The following is an 18738-nucleotide window of genomic DNA, read 5'->3' as shown; positions in this document are numbered from 1 at the left end:
ACGAAGTTGTGAATTTTCAAGAGCTCAGAGACTTATTTGTGATTGCCAGATGTGATTTAACCTGGCAACTGCTAATCACATTACATTTGCTGTTGTGAGTGATGGTAGTACTAGGTTTTAAAAATGTGAAAATTCTGCAAGTACCTACAGATCACTTGTATTGAGCTAGTTTTGCATAATCAAGACAAACTTTATGTAAACTATTATAAATATAGCTGTGTTGATCCCAGTATATGTGGAAACACAAGGAGGTAAGGTAGTGTCTCTTACTGAAACGAATCTACAAATGACTATATACAAAAACCCATGTATCACCAAACTTACCTTCGCAGATCCAGCAACCGCTTCAGACACACCAAAAAAATCTGTTATCTACAGCCAGGCACTTAGCTACCACTGAATTTGCTCTGAAGAGAGAGTCAGGGATACACACACCTAAACATACTTAAAACTACCTTTACCAAGAGCAGTAGGTCGCATAATGGAAAGGGCCACCCAAATACCCTGGGAGAACCAACTTCAGTAGATGGGGGGGGGGGAAAGCCACTGACGGCTCACCCCTAATTGTCACTTACCACCCCACACTGGAGCCCTTATGGGGAATCATCATCAAACAATTACAAAACCATATTTTATGGGGACCATATCCTGAAAGAAATCTTTCCTGAACCCCCTTCTCCATCTTTCAGACAACTCCCAAACATTAGTAAGCTCCCCACGGACCAGGACACACCAAATCAAAGTGGCACCAGAACTTGCCAGTACAATGGCTACAAAACCTCCAGACATGTCTCCACTCCTATGATGATGAATACCACTCACAACGCACCTTTCAAGATTTATGGATCCTATACGTGCCTGTTACAACGTGGTGTACCTCATCTCGTGTCAAATGCCCCAGTAACAACTATGTGGGTGAAACTAGACCATGTCTGCCCTCTAAATGAACTCCCAGAAAAATAAGACGACAATGCCATCTCATCCATCAGCGAACAGTTCACAAAGTGATCGCTTCATATCTGACCTCTCGTTCCTCATCCTGACACATACACAACACCTTCAAAAGCAAGCCTGGGAACTTAAATTCATAATGCTGCTAGACACAAAAAGACATGGACTTAACAGGGACACTGTTTTCATGGCTCATTCCAACAATTTGCAACATACACCTGCATGCTAACCCTTACTGGTCCACTTCAAACCCCTTTTGCATAACAATCTAATCCTTATTGCTCACTAATCTCAAGTGACCTGCAACATGTTACCCCTTATGCTTACTGTCTGTCCCACTCTGATTTTTTTCTCTAGACCTGAAGAACTGTGTGTGGTTCAAAAGCTTGTACATTCCACCAACAGAAGTTGGTCCAGTAAAAGATATTACCTTACCTACCTTCTTATAAATGTTTAATTTTCCTAATTTTCATTTATTGCAGATTAAATATGCTTGCATTTCTTTCTCATAACTCAACATTATCTTCAATTTGGTTATTTTAGCAACCAAGTCAGAATATTATTTTTTGTGACATTTCAATGGGAAAACACTGGGTTTCATAAGCACAAGATTCTAATGTCTGTGTAGGATCATTTAGATGGAAGGAGTTTCTTGTGATAGGCAGAGATCTTATCAAGCACACCTAAAATAGCAAGAGAATAGAAAATTACTGAAATTAAGTGACTTTTTTTATTTCTCAGCATAGTGTATGTTGTCTATTTCTGTGATAACTCCAGTGTGACATACCTTCTCCAGTTTACTCTATGAACTACTACTTAAGCTTGTCAGTATGACAGCAATAAAACTGGTCTTCAAATATAGCGCGGCATGTTTGCCCCCTTGGGATATTTTGCTGCTTTGCCATTTAATTTGTATCTTTGCTAAATTACCTTTCATATGGAGGAATTTTATTCCATTCCTTATTACTGATGGTTGTTTTTACAGGAAACAGACAGCAATATACACAGAGTTGCAAATGAGGCCCTGATACAGGAAGTAAAACAAGATGACTCTAAAGAGGTTGGTTAAACATCTGTTTAGCAGTGTGTATAAAAAGTCTAAACTTAGATTTAAAGTCTTCTTAGCTGAATTAAAATATTTTTAAAATTAATTTTTAATATTTTTAGCAATATATTGAAATTGGAATCAGTAAGTTTTAAATTACCTTAATATAAAGTTTTTAGAATTAGTTATTGTAAACAGCCCAAATGCTGTTCATTTAGGGGAAATCAAACTAAATATGTTCAAATAAAATCAGGATTTGTGGTCACTAAATCATTTGGCTACTTTACGGTATAATAAATAAGGGGAGTGAGGGGGATGATAAATGTAAAAAAAAATTAATCAGATTTGATTTTTCTGTGTTTTGTTACAATCTTTTTAAAAATATAAACAACACTAAAAAGCAAGAAAATGCAGTTTACGTTTTCTGAAGTCACTTGACCCCATTACCACTCGAGTGGGTGTATTTCTGTATCCAGCTTCTAGCCCCCATAATTTTGTTTAAAAAATGCTGGAGGGTAATAATTATATTAATACATTAATATTAATATTTAATATATTATATTTATTGATGTCCTTATTTTCATTATAAAAGTGAGGTAACTTTTCCATAGACACTGAGACTTATCCTATGCTTGGCATGGACTGCCTGACAAGTGTGCTTTAGGAACTCTTCCTTCCTATATTTGTATGTCTTGGCAAACATATGTTTTGGGTTTTTTTAGATTATTGACAGTATTATAGAAGAAAGCCAAAAGGTACAACAGCTAGAAGATGATCCTTTGGCTTCCCAAGGAAAAGAACTAACTGATCAAACTTCAGATACAAATACTTGGATTCCTGGAGCAGATATCCTTAGTAATATTCCTGAACTACTAGCTACTGAATCAGCATTACAAGATGATACTCAAGAACCTGTGACTCAGAGTACATGTAAGGAGGCAGAAGTGGAATCCAGAGGGTTTTTTTTGCCTTCTGACCATACTGTTGAGCATCAAGAAGGTGAAACCACTAATAAACTAGCAGAAATAATAAATGCAGCTGAAGAGCTTAAAATCACTGAATCTTACTCACCGAAAGAAACATCTAAAAATGAGGAAGTAACAGAAGTGAAGCAGACAGATATTTTAGAACAGGTGACTTCCGATTTCTTACCTACCAAAGATCTTACAACAGAAGAAATGCCTCCAGCCAAACCCCCAAGGCAACTTAGTGTAGAACCTGATATAGTTGCTAGCACTAAGAAATCTCTTCCAGCACGCCCACCGCCTCCAGCAAATGTTCCTCCTCCTAGACCACCACCACCTGCTCGGCCCGCTCCACCACCACGGAAGAAAAAGAGTGAATTGGAGTTTGAGGTGCAAAAATTATCTGGTTTAGAAGGCAAGTATATGCTTTGCCCTAAGGTATTCTGTCCAGATTAGAGCACCAACTTTCTGTCTTTAGACAGTTGCCATTTTTCTGCTTTTCAGAAGTTACTGAACCTCTTGCTTTTCTTTTGGCTAGCTATCCTTGAATTAAAGAGGAGCAATCAACTGAACAATCACATGGCATTTTCAGATATCTACGTGAGTTAGGACCCCGAGGCCCTTTGAAAGTCAACAGGATTCGGGCTGTTAACTCACATATTTTCTTTTGAAAGTCTCACTCCATACTTCTGTCAGAATTTTTCACCTGCTTTTATTCAGAACAAATAAAAACAGAGCAAGAGAAAGCAATGGAAATATTTTCTCTGTTTTCTTTTCTGTGTTTGCACCATTTTGTGATCAGTTTCACTGTTCCTTTATCTTTTCCCTGCTTATGTCTCTTCTGCACAGCAACAGGAGTCTAAATGTTTTTTAAAAAGTAGTGATTATAAAGCCACAGATTAGATGTGGCATTCAGTTCTGTTTTTGGCTAGATGGCTATGTTTATGGCTAGATCTTTAGAAGTAATGTCTTTCTTTAGTATTCATATTGGACTTTTTAAAACTCTGTACACATGACTTTTAGTTATGGTTGTTGCCCATACTGTAGGTATCTTACTATCTCCTTCTACTAATGATGGTTGGATGTGCATATGTATTGGAGTGTCAGAAGTAAACATGAGACGCGGTCCTGAATCTAGCACCATGCCACTTTATACTAAGTAATTATGTACTGTCCCAGAGAATTGCCCAGCAACAGTGAGGACAGCTGATTAGAAACAGTAATCAGTTCACAAAGATCACATTAAACCTTCAGTACTAAATTTCTGATGCAATGGCTGTCAAAAATAATTTTTAGTCCGAACCAAAAGAAGCTTGATCTTCTGGCACTCTGTCAACTATTTCTGCATAGAAGAAGGCTGTCTTTTATGTTGAGAATAGTGTAGGACAGAAAACTGCAAGTTTGATAGGCTATAAAATATACTTTGAGCAAGATAGAACTCTTGTGGTGAAAGGTAAAACACCCAGCATAGTACACATGCATTTGTGTATATACATATAATTATAAATCATAAATTTTAGTTTTCCAGTAATGATTTTCCCCATATGTATTGTCTGAGGATTTGGTTTTTAAGCAGGGCACAGCCCTAATGAAACTCTTTGATGAAACATTCCATTAGGAGGAAAATTAACCTTTGCTCCAGCAAATAAAGAAATGGTGTAGTTTCAGTATGCCAGAAGTCAACTTAGATAAATTTTTGGGTGAATTTTAACCACTGTATGATGAAGAGAAGGAATTAGAGATGTCATATTGTAACTGTATAATTTTATATCATTACAGATTATTTCAGTTCCTGCTAATTCTAAAATTATAAATGACCTGTAAAATATTCTATAATAAATATTTATTTTCAGAGATTACTATGGGGGAAAACAGTTCAAGAGAGTTGGAAATTTTTCAAAGAGACATTATTAAGGGGACAATAAGATCAAACTATCCCACTGTGTAGGAAAGTTAGGAAGTAAGGATCTGAAACTCAAGAGAGTCTTGCAAAAAGTGGAAATAACACAATGAGATTAAATTAGCTAGAGACGTAAAGCATAACAAGAAAATATTCTACAAATACATTAGAAGCTAGAGGAAGTCCCAGGACAGGGTAGGCCCATTACTCAATGAAGGGGGGAAACAACAGAAAATGTGGAAATGGCAGAAGTGCTAGAAGACTTTTTTGTTTCAGTCTTCACCAAAAAGGTTGTTAGCATTGGATGTTTAATGTAGTGAATGCCAGTGAAAATGATGTAGGATCAGAGGCTAAAATAAGGCAGACATCTAAGTAATGTTTCATTTGTTCTTTCAAGTCACCAGGGCCTGATGAAATACATCCTTGTATACTCAAGGAGCTGGCTCAGATATCTCCTCAGTCATTAGCGATTATCTTTGAAAAGTCATGGAAGATGGGAGAGATTCCAGAGGACTGGAAAAGGGCAAATATGGTGCCAATCTATAAAAAGGGAAATAAGGACAACCAGGGGGAAATTGCAGACCAGTCAGCTTAACTTCAGTACCCAGAAAGATAATGGAGCAAATAATTAAGCAATCAGTTTGCAAACACTTAGAAGATTATGAAGTGATAAGTAACAGCATGGATTTGTCAAACCAACCCGGTAGCTTTCTTTGATGGGGTAACAAGCCTTGTGGATAGCCGGGAAACAGTAGATATGGTATATCTTGACTTTACTAAAGTTTCATAATGTCTCACATGACCTTCTCATAAAGAAACTAGGGAAATACAGCCTCGTTGGAGCTACTGTAAGGTATAAGTTCTGGGTCTGGTTCTGTTTAATATCTTCATCAGTGATTTAGATCGGGGTCTCCAAACTTTTTGAATCGTGCACCCCCCCAGGGCCAGCTCTAGGGAAGCAAAAAAAAAAGAAAAGAGCTGCTGAAGAATCAAAGGTCCAGGAGCACTGCTGCCTGCCGTGCTGGCGGCGCTTCTCCTGCCACGTGCCCCCAGGGATGGTCTTGCGCACCCCCTGGGGTGAGCACACCCCACCTTGGAGACCACTGATTTAGATAATGGCATAGAGAGAACACTTATAAAGTTTGTGGACGATACCAAGCTGGGAGGGGTTGCAAGTGCTTTGGAGGACAAGATTAAAATTCAAAATGATCTGGACAAACTGGAGAAATGGCCTGAAGTAAATAAGATGAATTCCATAAGGACAAATGCAAACATCATTTTGGGCTGTACTTGCAGGAGTGTTGTACGCAAGACACAAGAAGTAATTCTTCCGCTCTACTCGGTGCTGATTAAGCCTCCACTGGAATATTGTGTCCAGTTCTGGGTGCCACATTTCAGGAAGGATGTAGACAAATTGGAGAAAGTCCAGAGAAGAGCAGCAAAAATGATTAAAGGTCCAGAAAACATGCGAGAAGATTAAAAAAATTGGGTTTGTTTAGTCTGAAGATTGGGGGGAAGAGGGGCATAAGTTTTCAAGTACATAAAAGCTTGCTACAAGGAAAAGGGAGAGAAAATTGTTCTCTTTAACGTCTGAGGATAGGATAAGAAGCAACGGGCTTACGTTGTAGCAATGGCAGCTTAGGTTGGACATGAGGAAAAACTTCCTAACTGTCAAGGTGACGAAGCACTGGAATAAATTGCCTAGGGAGATTTTGGAATATCTGTCATTGGAGATTTTTAAGAGCAGGTTAGACAAACACCTGTCGGGCATGATCGTAGATAATACTTAGTCCTGACATGAGTGCAGGGATCTGGAAGGATTCTAAGTTTAAAGTAGCTGCTACATTATTGTGTCACTGGAGTGCGGTGTCTGCACCTGCAATGCCTGTCTTCCTCAGTAGAAATAGTTTCCTAACATCATCTTGTACAAGGGACAGAACAGCGAATATGGTGTATTCAGCAGCGTGGTCTATAGCAGGCTTCCCAGAGTTGTGCACATTGCAGCTGAAGCATGTATAATCTATATCTCCATGCTAATAAATAGACAAGAGCTGCTCAGGCCCTGGGGGGGGCGTTGGGGGAAACAGTAACATAAACACATGCTGAATCATAGAATATCAGGGTTTGAAGGGACCTCAGGAGGTCATTTAGTCCAACCCCCTGCTCAAAGCAGGACCAATTCCCAGTTTTTGCCCCAGATCCCTAAATGGCCCCCTCAGTGATTGAACTCACAGCCCTGGGTTTAGCAGGCCAATGCTCAAACCACTGAGCTATCCTCCCCACCCCGGTAGAGGGAGTAGAGATTAGTAGCAAAACTTATTTTCAGGCTTAAATGATCCCCTTTACTGGTGTTGGATTTGTTTGCATAAGAAATCTAATTGGCAATACAGATTACTAATACTGTTTGATATTTATTTCAGTTTGAAAAAGGTGGTGTATTAATGTAACTTTGACTAAATTATCTCTATCCTGGTATTGCAATTTTAAATAAAAAAATTTCTAGGGCATATAATACTATCATGATGCACCTTTTTCTAACCTGCAGTTGCTTTATAGTTCCTAGAGAGAATTTAACAACTGGTGGTCTCTTTGCTTTGAATACAGTGACAGAATGCATGGCCAAAGATTCTCAGCCTTCTTTGGATCTGGCAAGCGCAACCAGTGGAGATAAAATAGTTACTGCACAGGTTAGTGAACTGTTTTATTATTATGCATTGTGGTTATCTGGAGTCGCATTCATGTATCCGGGCCCCATTGTGCTAGACACTGCATGTGTGTGTACACAGACAAAACGAAAAGATAGTCCTTGCCTGCAAATGAAGTAAAATCTTTGGATGACCTTAATAAAGTATTTAGAAATCATACCGAATGGGTTCATTTAAATAGGCACTTTCACATCATAACAAACTTGGAGGAATCAAAGGTCTACATATGTGAAGCTAATATTGTATAAAATACAATGCAGCAAAAGGAGAATTAAAATAATAGTGACAGCATGTTTTTAATTCTTGACAGTCCTTTAATGCAGATAGAGCCTCCCACAAGTGTCTCCTGTGTCCTCGAGCTGACTACAGGTAGCAGCGCACTTAAATGCTTTCCCTTCCTTCTCCAGGTTCTCTCTAACCCCACCTACCTTCATCCCAACTAGTCCTGGGGAGAGCCAATTACAATAGAAAATACATTGACTTCGTCAATATTTTTTAGTACATCTCTTGCCAGTGAAGGGTTTTTTTGTCTGAATAATTTTGTCTCCCAATCCACCTTTTGTTTGATTATACAGTAGATTTTTGACAAAGTTGCTGCAGCTGAAATTGTGTCCAAATTCACCTTAGAGTTAACTCCATTATAGCCAGTGAAGTTGCCCAGGGATTTGTTTGATCCTGAACTTTCACCACAGGACGTAGCAAGAGAAAATGAGAGAATCGGAAAGTCACTTAAATATAAGCACAATCACCCTTGGGTGGGATAAAGGCAAGGGAAGCTATTCGATCTTGGGGCCCCATGTTTCACAAGTGCTCAGCATCCACACCTCTTTAATAGAAGTCAGTTGGAGCTGCAGGTGCTCAGCACTTGCAAATACCAGTATTGTGTATGTGGCAGGCAATCTGTATAGCTCTTCGTTCAGAGTTTAATTTCAGAATACTTTATTTATAAACATTACATGTACGTTTTTCAAATGGAAAATGATTATCTTTATTTTTCTGGAAATATCCTGTAATGTAATTGCCGATTTGCACTTCTGGAATTATAGTGAAACTAATATACTGAAAGAATGTTTGAAGTAAATACATATATTAATATGCATATATATATATCTATGCACACACACAACTGCAGGAAAATGGAAAATCAGCTGATGGACAAACAATACCAAATGAATTGCTTGGACCACAAAGACCCAGATCTAACTCTGGAAGAGAACTCACAGATGAGGTATTACTAGCACTTCTACCCAGTTTTCTTATGTGTGCTTTTTCTTTGCAATTTCAGAGATGGGTTAGAATAGTCATGTTTCATCACCCCTGCTCATGCACTGTTGAACCATGGTATCCTGAGGTGGGGAAAAGGAAGGCGCGGTAGGAATGGTGCAGAGCAACACTATTTTTCTTCACAGGTTAGGCGTTCCAGTGAATCAAGGGCTGTGAATGCTCACAAAGTGTTTAAATGTTTCTGGTTGAGCGTACTGGAATTCCAAGAGTGTTTGGCTGCATATTTTATTAGAAGATAGAGTATTTTCTGTTATACTTATGACTAAGGGTATGCTTATGTTATGGAATCCGTGACTTCCAAAGACCTCTGTGACATTTTCTGCTTCAGCCCCTGGGGCTGCGGGACAGGAGCTGGCAGCCAGCGGGGCCCCGGCAGGGTTCCAGTGACAGGCAAAAGCCTCCTCAGGGTCCCCCTTCAGGTTTCCAGCCACAGACAACAGCCTCCTCAGGGTTTCCCTGCAGGGTTTCAGTGATGGGGGGCCCTCTTCAGGGTTCCAGCGACTCACCGGGGACAGCCTTGCGGGGAGGGGGAAGAACCCTGCAGTTCCCAGCCACCATGGTGGCAGGGGAAACCATGGAGCTGCAGCAGCAAAAGTCACAAACAGGTCATGGCTTCCCTTAATTTTTGTTTATTGCCCGTGACCTGTCCGTGGCTTTTGCTAAAAATAACCATGACAAAATCTTAGCCTTACTTATGACTTATATTCTTGTGTGTATTCTTGTCCGTTCTGACGTTATAGGATTCCCTCCCCTCATAAATAGGCACTAGCTGTCTTGTTGTTGGAATAACACTGTAAGCTTTGTGTTTTCTTCATGCCTGTCCCTTATGTATCTCTTTCTTCATTCCATACCTTAAATTTGTACTAGTTATTGCAGCAAAATTTTAGATTCCATTCATAAGAGCATAAGAATGGCCATACTGGGTGAGATCAATGGTCGACCTAGCTCAGTATCCTGTCTTCCGACAGGTTTCAGAGTAGCAGCTGTGTTAGTCTGTATCCACAAAAAGAAAAGGAGGACTTGTGGCACCTTAAAGACTGTCAAATTTATTTGAGCATAAGCTTTCGTGAGCTACAGCTCACTTCATCGGATGCGTGCAGTGGAAAATACAGTGGGGAGATTTTATATACGCAGAGAACATGAAACAGTGGGTGTTACCGTACACACTGTAATGAGAGTGATCAGGTAGGGTGAGCTGTTACCAGCAGGAGAGAGAAAAAACCTTTTGTAAGTATAATCAAGGTGGGCCATTTCCAGCAGTTGGACACTTCCGACAGTGGCTGATGCCAGATGCGTCCAAGGGAATGAATAAAATAGGGCAATATATTGAGAGATCCATCCCGTTGTCCAGTCCCAGCTTCTAGTAGTCCAAGGTTTAGGGACACCCAGATCATGGGGTTGCATCCCTGACTATCCTGGCTAATAGCGATAGGTGGACCTGTCTTTAAAATTATTCTTTCTTGGATTGCTTTCCCCCACTCCATTCTCAAACAAAGTAGCATCATGAGTGGGACTTCCAGCAAGTTTAACTTGTCATACATCTAAAAAAGATGGAGGAAAATCTTTCTTCAGATCAAATTAACATCTTCCTAGTGTCATTAGGAAACATATGGCTTATTAATAAACTAAAAAAATGAATGGTGGCATGAATAAGCCAACCTAGAACTTAATCATTGCTGTCATGGGATGACAGCCCATGTCTAGGACATCAGTAGGTTAAAGTGCCTTTCAAAAGGTGTCCTTGTTTTGTCCTGACTAGGACTCAACTGTTCTAGCCCACAGGGCCCCCTGGTGAATAGAAGTTGGTAGTAGGCAGATAAGATGGTCCTCTCTCTTTTCCATTTGGACATAAACCTAAAGTAAAGTTTGAAGAGAAGGATTTCAGAATTTTGGAATTTGCATCTTATCCAATCTGCTCCCTTATTCAGTTTTCTAACTGTATAGTGGTACAATTGGCTATTAAATAGGGCAGTATCAGTTACCAAATATCGATTCAGAAATTGAAGGTAGTTGAGTTTGCATGTTGTAAAACAGAAGACAAGTTAGGTCTGTGTTCTGCAGAGGTCACATAGAATGCTTCCCTTCGCATATCTAAAATCTGTAACTCTACCCGTATAATCCAGTTAGTTGTGTCCTTTCTTTAAAGTGCTATCATTAGCATTCTACATGTCTAAATCAAGACAATTTAGGAAAAAATGGTTCATATAATGCAGTATTGTAAGGCATAGAGTGTACTGCAGAATTTCCCAGTAAAAACCACATACAAAATATTCTGGTATATAAGGTGTCCTTTTTTCTTTAGAATCCTCTAAAATCATTGTTTAAGTCTTAGGACTTAAGGCACCCATTAATGTCAGATTCTTCATATTTTCTTTACTGCAGGAAATTCTAGCGAGTGTAATGATAAAGAACCTTGATACCGGTGAAGAAATACCATTGAGCTTGGCAGAAGAAAAACTGCCACCAGGCATTAACCCCCTGACGTTACATATCATGAGGAGAACTAAGGAATATGTCAGGTATGAATGAAAATGGCTTCTAGCTGTTCATCTTGGATAGCTTGTGATATATTCTAATATTGCTGTTTTGTTTCTATACTCATTATTTTGTTTAAAGCCTTTTTTAACGGAAGTAAGGAAGTATGTTTCAACCCATCCATCTGTTTGTGTTGTGTATAATTTGAATGCTGTTACCTGGTTCTCTCTGACATTAGCTTATTTAGTTAGGTAACAGAGGATATCGAATGAAATACTGTATTTTTAGGATAACCAACTACTGGACAATAAATCTCTGACTGGATCTGCAGGTGTTCAGCATCTCTGAAAATCAGCCTTAACTCCAAACCAAACAGCAGTAAATATGCATAATGTTGTTTTGCTTCTGACCTGAACTGAATGCATTTTATTATATCCCAATAATAGGTGCCTAAGAAGTAGTTAAAATAAATTTATGGGAGAATAAATATTAAGAGGTCATTCATGCTTTGAAATTCTACGGGCACAATTACAGTTGAGTATTCTACAGTCTCCATCCTATTTAAGCAGGTTTATAATTTCTCCTTTGAGTTCTTGAATAAGTTCGGAGATTGTCAGTTGACCTTATGGTAAACTGTCGCAGATCATAGAATCATAGAATATCAGGGTTGGAAGGGACCCCAGAAGGTCATCTAGTCCAACCCCCTGCTCGAAGCAGGACCAATTCCCAGTTAAATCATCCCAGCCAGGGCTTTGTCAAGCCTGATCTTAAAAACCTCTAAGGAAGGAGATTCTACCATCTCCCTAGGTAACGCATTCCAGTGTTTAACTTGAATACACTTTGTATTCACAAATACACTGTGTATTTAACTGTGTACTTAAATACTTGATGCTGATCAGCAAGTCATATTTTAATGCAGAGATCTCTAAGCCCTTAGCATAAATGTCAGGAATTTGAACACTTGTCCTGTTTATAAATACGTATAACATTGGACAAAATAATTTTCAGACAGCCACATAAACTTGTGTGCGAAATTTTGCTTTGCATTATTTCTTCCTTCAGTATTGGCTTTCTTAGATACATATTTGCTTAACATCTACAATTGGAAACAAAGTACCATAATGGAACAGAAGCATCCGTAACATGTTGTGAAACAATAAAAAGTTGTTATACGTACAAATAATTCGTTAGCCAATTCATGTATTTAGTCTGCTTCAGACATTTTTCAAAACACAGACGAGAAAGAATGTGGCCTTTCAGGATATTTGAATGTACATAAGGTAATAGATAACATGTACCTTGAATTGGTCGCTCTGGAGAGAGATGTGTATGCAGTTTGTCTTAATCAAGGTACCTAATGCATTGTATCTGCTGACTACAGCTATTGCTTGCTGAACACGATGCTGAACTTTATTGGAGGATGTTGAACTTACTAATGGACTCCTAAATCAAGAGCTATCAAGATGTGTGATATAAGTAGGAATCTAAAGATATGGTTTAATGCTTAATAGAATGATGCTAACACTTTAATTTGTGTTAAGAGCTGTTACGGTATTTTGCATATAACAGTGTATATTTCACAGCAATGATGCAGCACAATCTGATGATGAGGACAAAATGCAGACACAGCAAACTGATTCTGATGGAGGAAGGTTAAAACAAAAAACGTAAGACTTTAGGCCTCTTGTTTCACTGTTTTATGTAAACTACCAGTGTCTTTAGAAGTACAAATGTTTTGTTTTCATGTAATCTGTACTCTGGTCACAACTTGTCCCCCCCTTTCATGTTTCAAAATGACTTCAGGACACGGATCTGAAATCAGTTATGACTACTACTACATATTAAAAATAGGTACCTATATTTTACCCTAATTAAATTACTGATGCTTACGAGCAAAAAAGCTGAACCAGCAGGTTTAAGACAAACAGAAGGAAGTTCTGCTTCACACAACACACAGACAACCTCTGTTACTCATTGCCAGGGGATGTTGTGAAGGTCAGAAGTATAACTGGGTTCAAAAAATAATTAGGTAAGTTCCAGTATAGGTCCATCAGTGGCTGTCAGCCAAGATGATCAGGGACGCAACCCCATGCTCGGGGTATCCCTAAGCTTCTGACTGCCAAAGCTGGGACTGGACAGCAGAGGATGGATCACTAGATAACTGTCCTGTTCTGTTCATTCCCTCTGAAGCATTGGGCACCAGCCACTGTTGGAAGACAGGGTACTGGGCTAGATGGACCATTGGTCTGACCTAGTATGGCTGTTCTTTATATTAAGATGTAAAAATACAAATGGAAAGAAATAACACTTTATTTCAAACCCAAAATGTTTTAGGGTCATAAATTGTAAATACTATATGTGATTGGTTTTCTGTGCATGGCATGAGTGGTGAAAAAATATCCTTGCATTTTAAGGACTCAGCTGAAAAAGTTCTTGGGCAAATCAGTAAAGAGGGCAAAGCATCTTGCTGAAGAATATGGTGAACGTGCTGTAAATAAAGTTAAAAGTGTTCGAGATGAAGGTCAGTGAAATAGAATCATTATCTAATAGATCTGAATCTTGTGTGTCCCTTGGGACAAAAGCCAGCTGTATAAGGGAATCTGGGATTTTCCTTTGAGGGGAAAATTAAAAATGAATTATGCTCCCACCAAATAGCTTCAACATAATGCGGGTTCTCGAGGCTGAGGTCTGTCTTGCAGTTCTCTGTATGATCTGACAGATGAATACTTCAGGGGTGGTTTTGTTTGCTTCCTTTGTGGTGTTACTGTTTCTTACACAGTACAAACAGCTGTAGGGAGGATGGCAGGAAAAGCTGTGGGGAGGGCAGCAGGAGCTGAATAATGATTTTAAGTGTAGCATAAAAACTAGCCTGTAGATGTACAGGAAATACAGGGGATTTAAAGACATTTAATCAATGTATATACTTAATAAAAATATAAAGAATTATGCTTGGTGGTTCTTCTAGTGCTGGTCCCCATGTGTATTCCACACCGGGTGTGCATGCACCCGGGACTAGAGATTTGTAGCAGGGAGTGCTCTTTGATCTGTGCATGCACAGTTGGTTTCCCCATGCTCCAAACCCTGGGCATAAAGGGTGGCATGGACCAATGCCACTCCAATTCCTTCTTACCACCTCACGGCCTGAGTCAGAATTCTGTGTTGACTATGGTCTTCCTCTGCTTTCAATATCTATAAGTGGTCTCAAACTGTGAGCAGCATTAACCTGGAGTAGAGGCCAAATCAGTTAAGCCTAAGAAACCCTCTCATAAGAGTGAGGAGTATAACCACAGGCATAAGGACAGATTCCCCATCCGCATCTGCCCCTAAGAGAAAGCATCCCTCCCCATCCCAGTACAAGCTGGGTGAGTCTGTGTGTGCAGATCATAAGGAATTAGGTCCTCCTAAACCTATCCAAAAAGGAAAGGTGCAACTGAAGAAGGATCTGACAATACCGGCTCTGGCCCACAAGCCAAAAGATCAGCACCCACTGCTCCTGTCTGGGAGCTTCACGCTGGACCCCATTCGACAGTTCTGGCACACTCCAAGTGGGATCCTCAGATTACCAGGTCATTAGAGGCTCTGGATCTGTCCGTTCCCATCTCAGGAGCTCCAGGTAGGAGTAAAACCTTTTCCTCGCCCGAAGATCTTTTCCCTCTGCCCTATCCACAATCTCCTCTTCTGTCAGCTTGTTCCTCCTTAGAGACATTTCGACACCACAAGAAACCCTCTGAGAGAGAAGATCCTCCCCTACTGCATCCGCAAGTCACAGTATTCTCCACCGGCACAGTTGGTAGAACAGGAGCCTACCCTTTCAACAGATGGAGCCAAAGCTCCAGATGAGCACACCCGATTACACAACTATCAAGCACTGTTAGCAAAGTACAGTTTCCTAAATTATTCTGAATTTCTGGAATTCAGAGACAAATATCCTCAGGAAGGCAGAGCTCAGCTCCAAGCTCTTATTGATGAAGGCAGGTTGTTGGCATCATTCCAAGCAGCTGTGGATGCAGCTGATACTGTGTCTATTGCCATCTCCACAGCCTTAGTCATGAGGCATGAATCGTGGCTTCGCTCGTCAGGATTCCCCATGGAGGTCCAGAATACCATCAAGGACTTGCCCTTTGAGTCTAATCTCTACAATGAGAAGACCAACGAATCACTACACTCTCTTAAGAACTCTAAATAAGCAGGAAGCGGAGGGTTTTCCTACACCCTGGTCCCAAAGAGGAAACACTTCAAGCAAACCTACAGGCCATGACCTCCTCCCCCACAAGCATTTATCACCGGCTCCCTTATGAACTACCACTCAAGCGACAGGGTTCAGGGACCCAGGTACGTGGCTTCTTCCACTTCTGTGATCACTGCCCAGGCCCACCTACCATGTAAGGATTTCTTTGATGGATCACTCAAGGACTGTATAGCAATATTTGATGCCATGACATACTGCCCCCAATCTTTTGGTGGCCGCCTTACCTACTTTGTTCACAACTGGAGGGCAGTAGCAAGAGACAAGTGGATATTAGATGTCATCCACTCCAGCAGCACAATCAAATTTATTTCACCTCCCACCACAAACCACCTTCCCAGCCTCTTCTCAGGGATCATACTCATGAGAAGATTCTTCATCAGGAGGTGAAACTTCAGGAAGGGACCATAGAACAAGTGCCACCACAACATCAAGGGAAGGGGTTCTACTCTCTCTATATTTCATAGTTCCCAAGGAAAACAAAGGATGAAGACCAATTCTTGATCTACATCAACTAGATATCTTATTTGCAAATCAAAATTTCTCATGGTAATCCTGGCAGAAATAATTTCCTTGCTGGAGAACACATGGTTCCTGGCCCTTGACATGAAAGATGCATGCTTTCTTGTGCATATTTACCAGTCCCACAGAAGGTTTCACAGATTCATGATAAGACAAGAGCACTACCAGTTCAGAGTACTCCCATTTGGGCTGGCAACAGCACCCAGGGTCTTCACAAAAGTCCTCTCTGTGGTGGTGGCAGAGTATGACACCCTGTAGCTCATGTTCACCACTTGCATGGTTGGTATGTGCTGTACAAAGCATGCCTTATGAGGTATCATTTGAAAACTCATAAGCTACTGAGCATCCTTAGCCTGTTAATGTGTATCGTATACGCAGTTATGAGACTTTGCTGTAATGTACTGAAACATGCGGTGAGTCTGGGGAACGTCCGCAGACTAGGTCCTTAAAGATAACAAAAGGACTGTCAACAAAGACCTTGCATGTTGTCTCTGAATATGCCTCAAAAGTCCTTGCTCACACCTTCTGTGTAACGAAAGTGACCATTCACCTGAAAGATGTCTCGACTCGCACGTACACCACAGACTGTCTGCACCCCAGCAGGGGGTGGGGGTGTTAAAATAAGAGACAATGGCTTCCCCATTTACCTCTCCTCCCCCACCTCAGACGCATGGAAACAAGATCATTCAGAAGACAAAGAGAAGCATCACTGATGTGTGAGGGGTGGTCCCAGCCTGCGAAATGTGTTGCAGCTTATGGTAGCCTGGGTAAAGTTTAGGAATTAGATTGCGATTTTATCATTTTATTTCCTTTTGTAACCAATTCCGACTTTTATGCCATTATCACTTACAATCTATCTTTCTCTAGTTAATAAACTTGTTTTAATATTTTAATCTAAGCCAGTGTTTTGAGTGAAGTGTCTGGGGGAATCTCTACTCAGGTTAACAGAGGCTGTGGCATGATCATTTCCTTCAATTAAATGAACTAATTAATGAGCTTACAGTTACTCCTACTTAACGTTGTGGTGTTGTTACGTTGCTGATCAATGAGGGAACACGCTCGTTTAAAGTTGCGCAATGCTCCCTTATAACGTTGTTTGGCAGCCGCCTGCTTTGTCCACTGCTTGCAGGAAGAGCAGCCCATTGGAGCTGGCTGGTGGGGGCTTGGAACCAGGGTGGGTCAGCCGCCCCCCTGTCAGCTCCCCTAAGTTCCCTGTGCGGCAGCCCCCCAGCAGGCTATCGATTGCCGGCAGTTCAGGTGTCCCTCCCCCATTGCCCTGTGCTGCTCCTGCCCTCTGCCCTGGACCTGCTCCCCGGAGCCTCCTGCTTGCTGGGGGCATGGGGGAGAAAGAGGGGTGCTAATGTCAGGGTGTCCCCCTCCCCCTGCTCTTGTACCGCATCTTTACAGAGCCGGGGGGACACAACAGGGCTCAGGACTGAGGGAGCTTGCTGGCAGCAGCTGCTGTCTCAACTTGCTGATCTACTTAAAAAGGCAATGTACTTAGAGTGGGGTCAGTGTACTTAAAGGGGTAGTGTGTGTGTGTCTCGCGTGCTCTTTCACACTCTCAGCCACACAGCACTTTGGAAAGTGGAGGGAGTGGTGCGCTCCAGGGGGATAGCGTGGGTTCATCATCACATTCAGTTTCCACAGGGAATGTTTGCTGCCACTGCCATGCGGTGTCTTCTCCCTCCATTCGTGCTGCCTTGTAGAGCGTGAGGCTACATTAACAACAATGTGTTAATCCCCGAGGGCTCAGCCAAGAGCTAGTTCATCATTTAGCAGTAAGGCATTCCCTGGGAAATATCCCACCCTCTGACTCCACCACCTCAACCAAGCTTCACAATCATTGCTGTGTACAGTATCACACAGTTTTAAACAATTTTTGTGTGTATAAATAAAATATAGCATTTTGTCTGGTGAAAAAAATTTCCCTGGAACTTAACCCCTCCCCCCCCCCATTTACATTAATTGTTATGGGGAACTTGGATTCGTTTAACATCATTTCGCTTAAAGTAGCATATTTCAGGAACATAATTACTGCAACGTGAAGCGAGGAGTTACTGTACTCTGATCAAGGGGGTGTTCAGCAGTGTAAGCAGATTAGTGTTCTTCCTTTCAGATTAGATTTAGACACACTAATACAGTAATAACCTTGTCCTGTTTGTAAGATCTTCAGAACTCATTGCTAAAAGAATCACAATTAATTCAAAAGCAAAATAATCTTCTGTTCCAAGAAAAATGATTGAGAAATGCACGCTGCTGGGATCATTGCTATCTAATGTACACAGTTGTGTTGTGTTCTGCTTAGTGTTCCATACTGACCAGGATGATCCCTCTTCAAGTGATGATGAAGGAATGCCATATACAAGGCCAGTTAAATTCAAAGCAGCACATGGTTTCAAGGGACCTTTTGACTTTGAACAAATAAAAGTAGTTCAGGATCTCAGTGGTGAACACATGGTAAGTTTATCTTTTTGGTGTCAAGTTCCACTTTGATGTAAATGGAGAGAATACTTCTGCTTGCTGAGTGTGGTCAGTGTGAAATCCAAGTGTATCTTCAGATTATGAAATAACAGAGTAGGGAGACAGAGCCTTTAAGACTTATTTCTTCTGTCTTATCTATGGGTGAGATTCTGCAAATGAAT

The 18738-nt window shown here is 40.7% G+C and overlaps 1 protein-coding gene across 2 annotated transcripts in view; it reads left to right on the top strand.

Annotated features, from left to right (window-relative positions):
• The window catches only part of WDR44 (WD repeat domain 44), a 60381-nt gene that overhangs the window by 21166 nt on the left and 20477 nt on the right, over nt 1-18738 (top strand). For both annotated transcript variants that reach the window (XM_037908274.2, XM_037908273.2), the window contains exons 3-10: nt 1937-2011; nt 2719-3376; nt 7466-7548; nt 8699-8794; nt 11233-11369; nt 12909-12992; nt 13740-13846; nt 18402-18553. In XM_037908274.2, coding sequence (XP_037764202.1) covers nt 1937-2011; nt 2719-3376; nt 7466-7548; nt 8699-8794; nt 11233-11369; nt 12909-12992; nt 13740-13846; nt 18402-18553 — 1392 coding nt within the window. The remainder of the gene's footprint in view (nt 1-1936; nt 2012-2718; nt 3377-7465; nt 7549-8698; nt 8795-11232; nt 11370-12908; nt 12993-13739; nt 13847-18401; nt 18554-18738) is intronic.

Source organism: Chelonia mydas, chromosome 9 (assembly GCF_015237465.2).
Source record: "Chelonia mydas isolate rCheMyd1 chromosome 9, rCheMyd1.pri.v2, whole genome shotgun sequence".
NCBI lineage: Eukaryota > Metazoa > Chordata > Testudines > Cheloniidae > Chelonia > Chelonia mydas.
The sequence above is the reverse complement of the archived record's forward strand: the minus strand, read 5'-3'. Positions and strand labels throughout refer to the sequence as shown.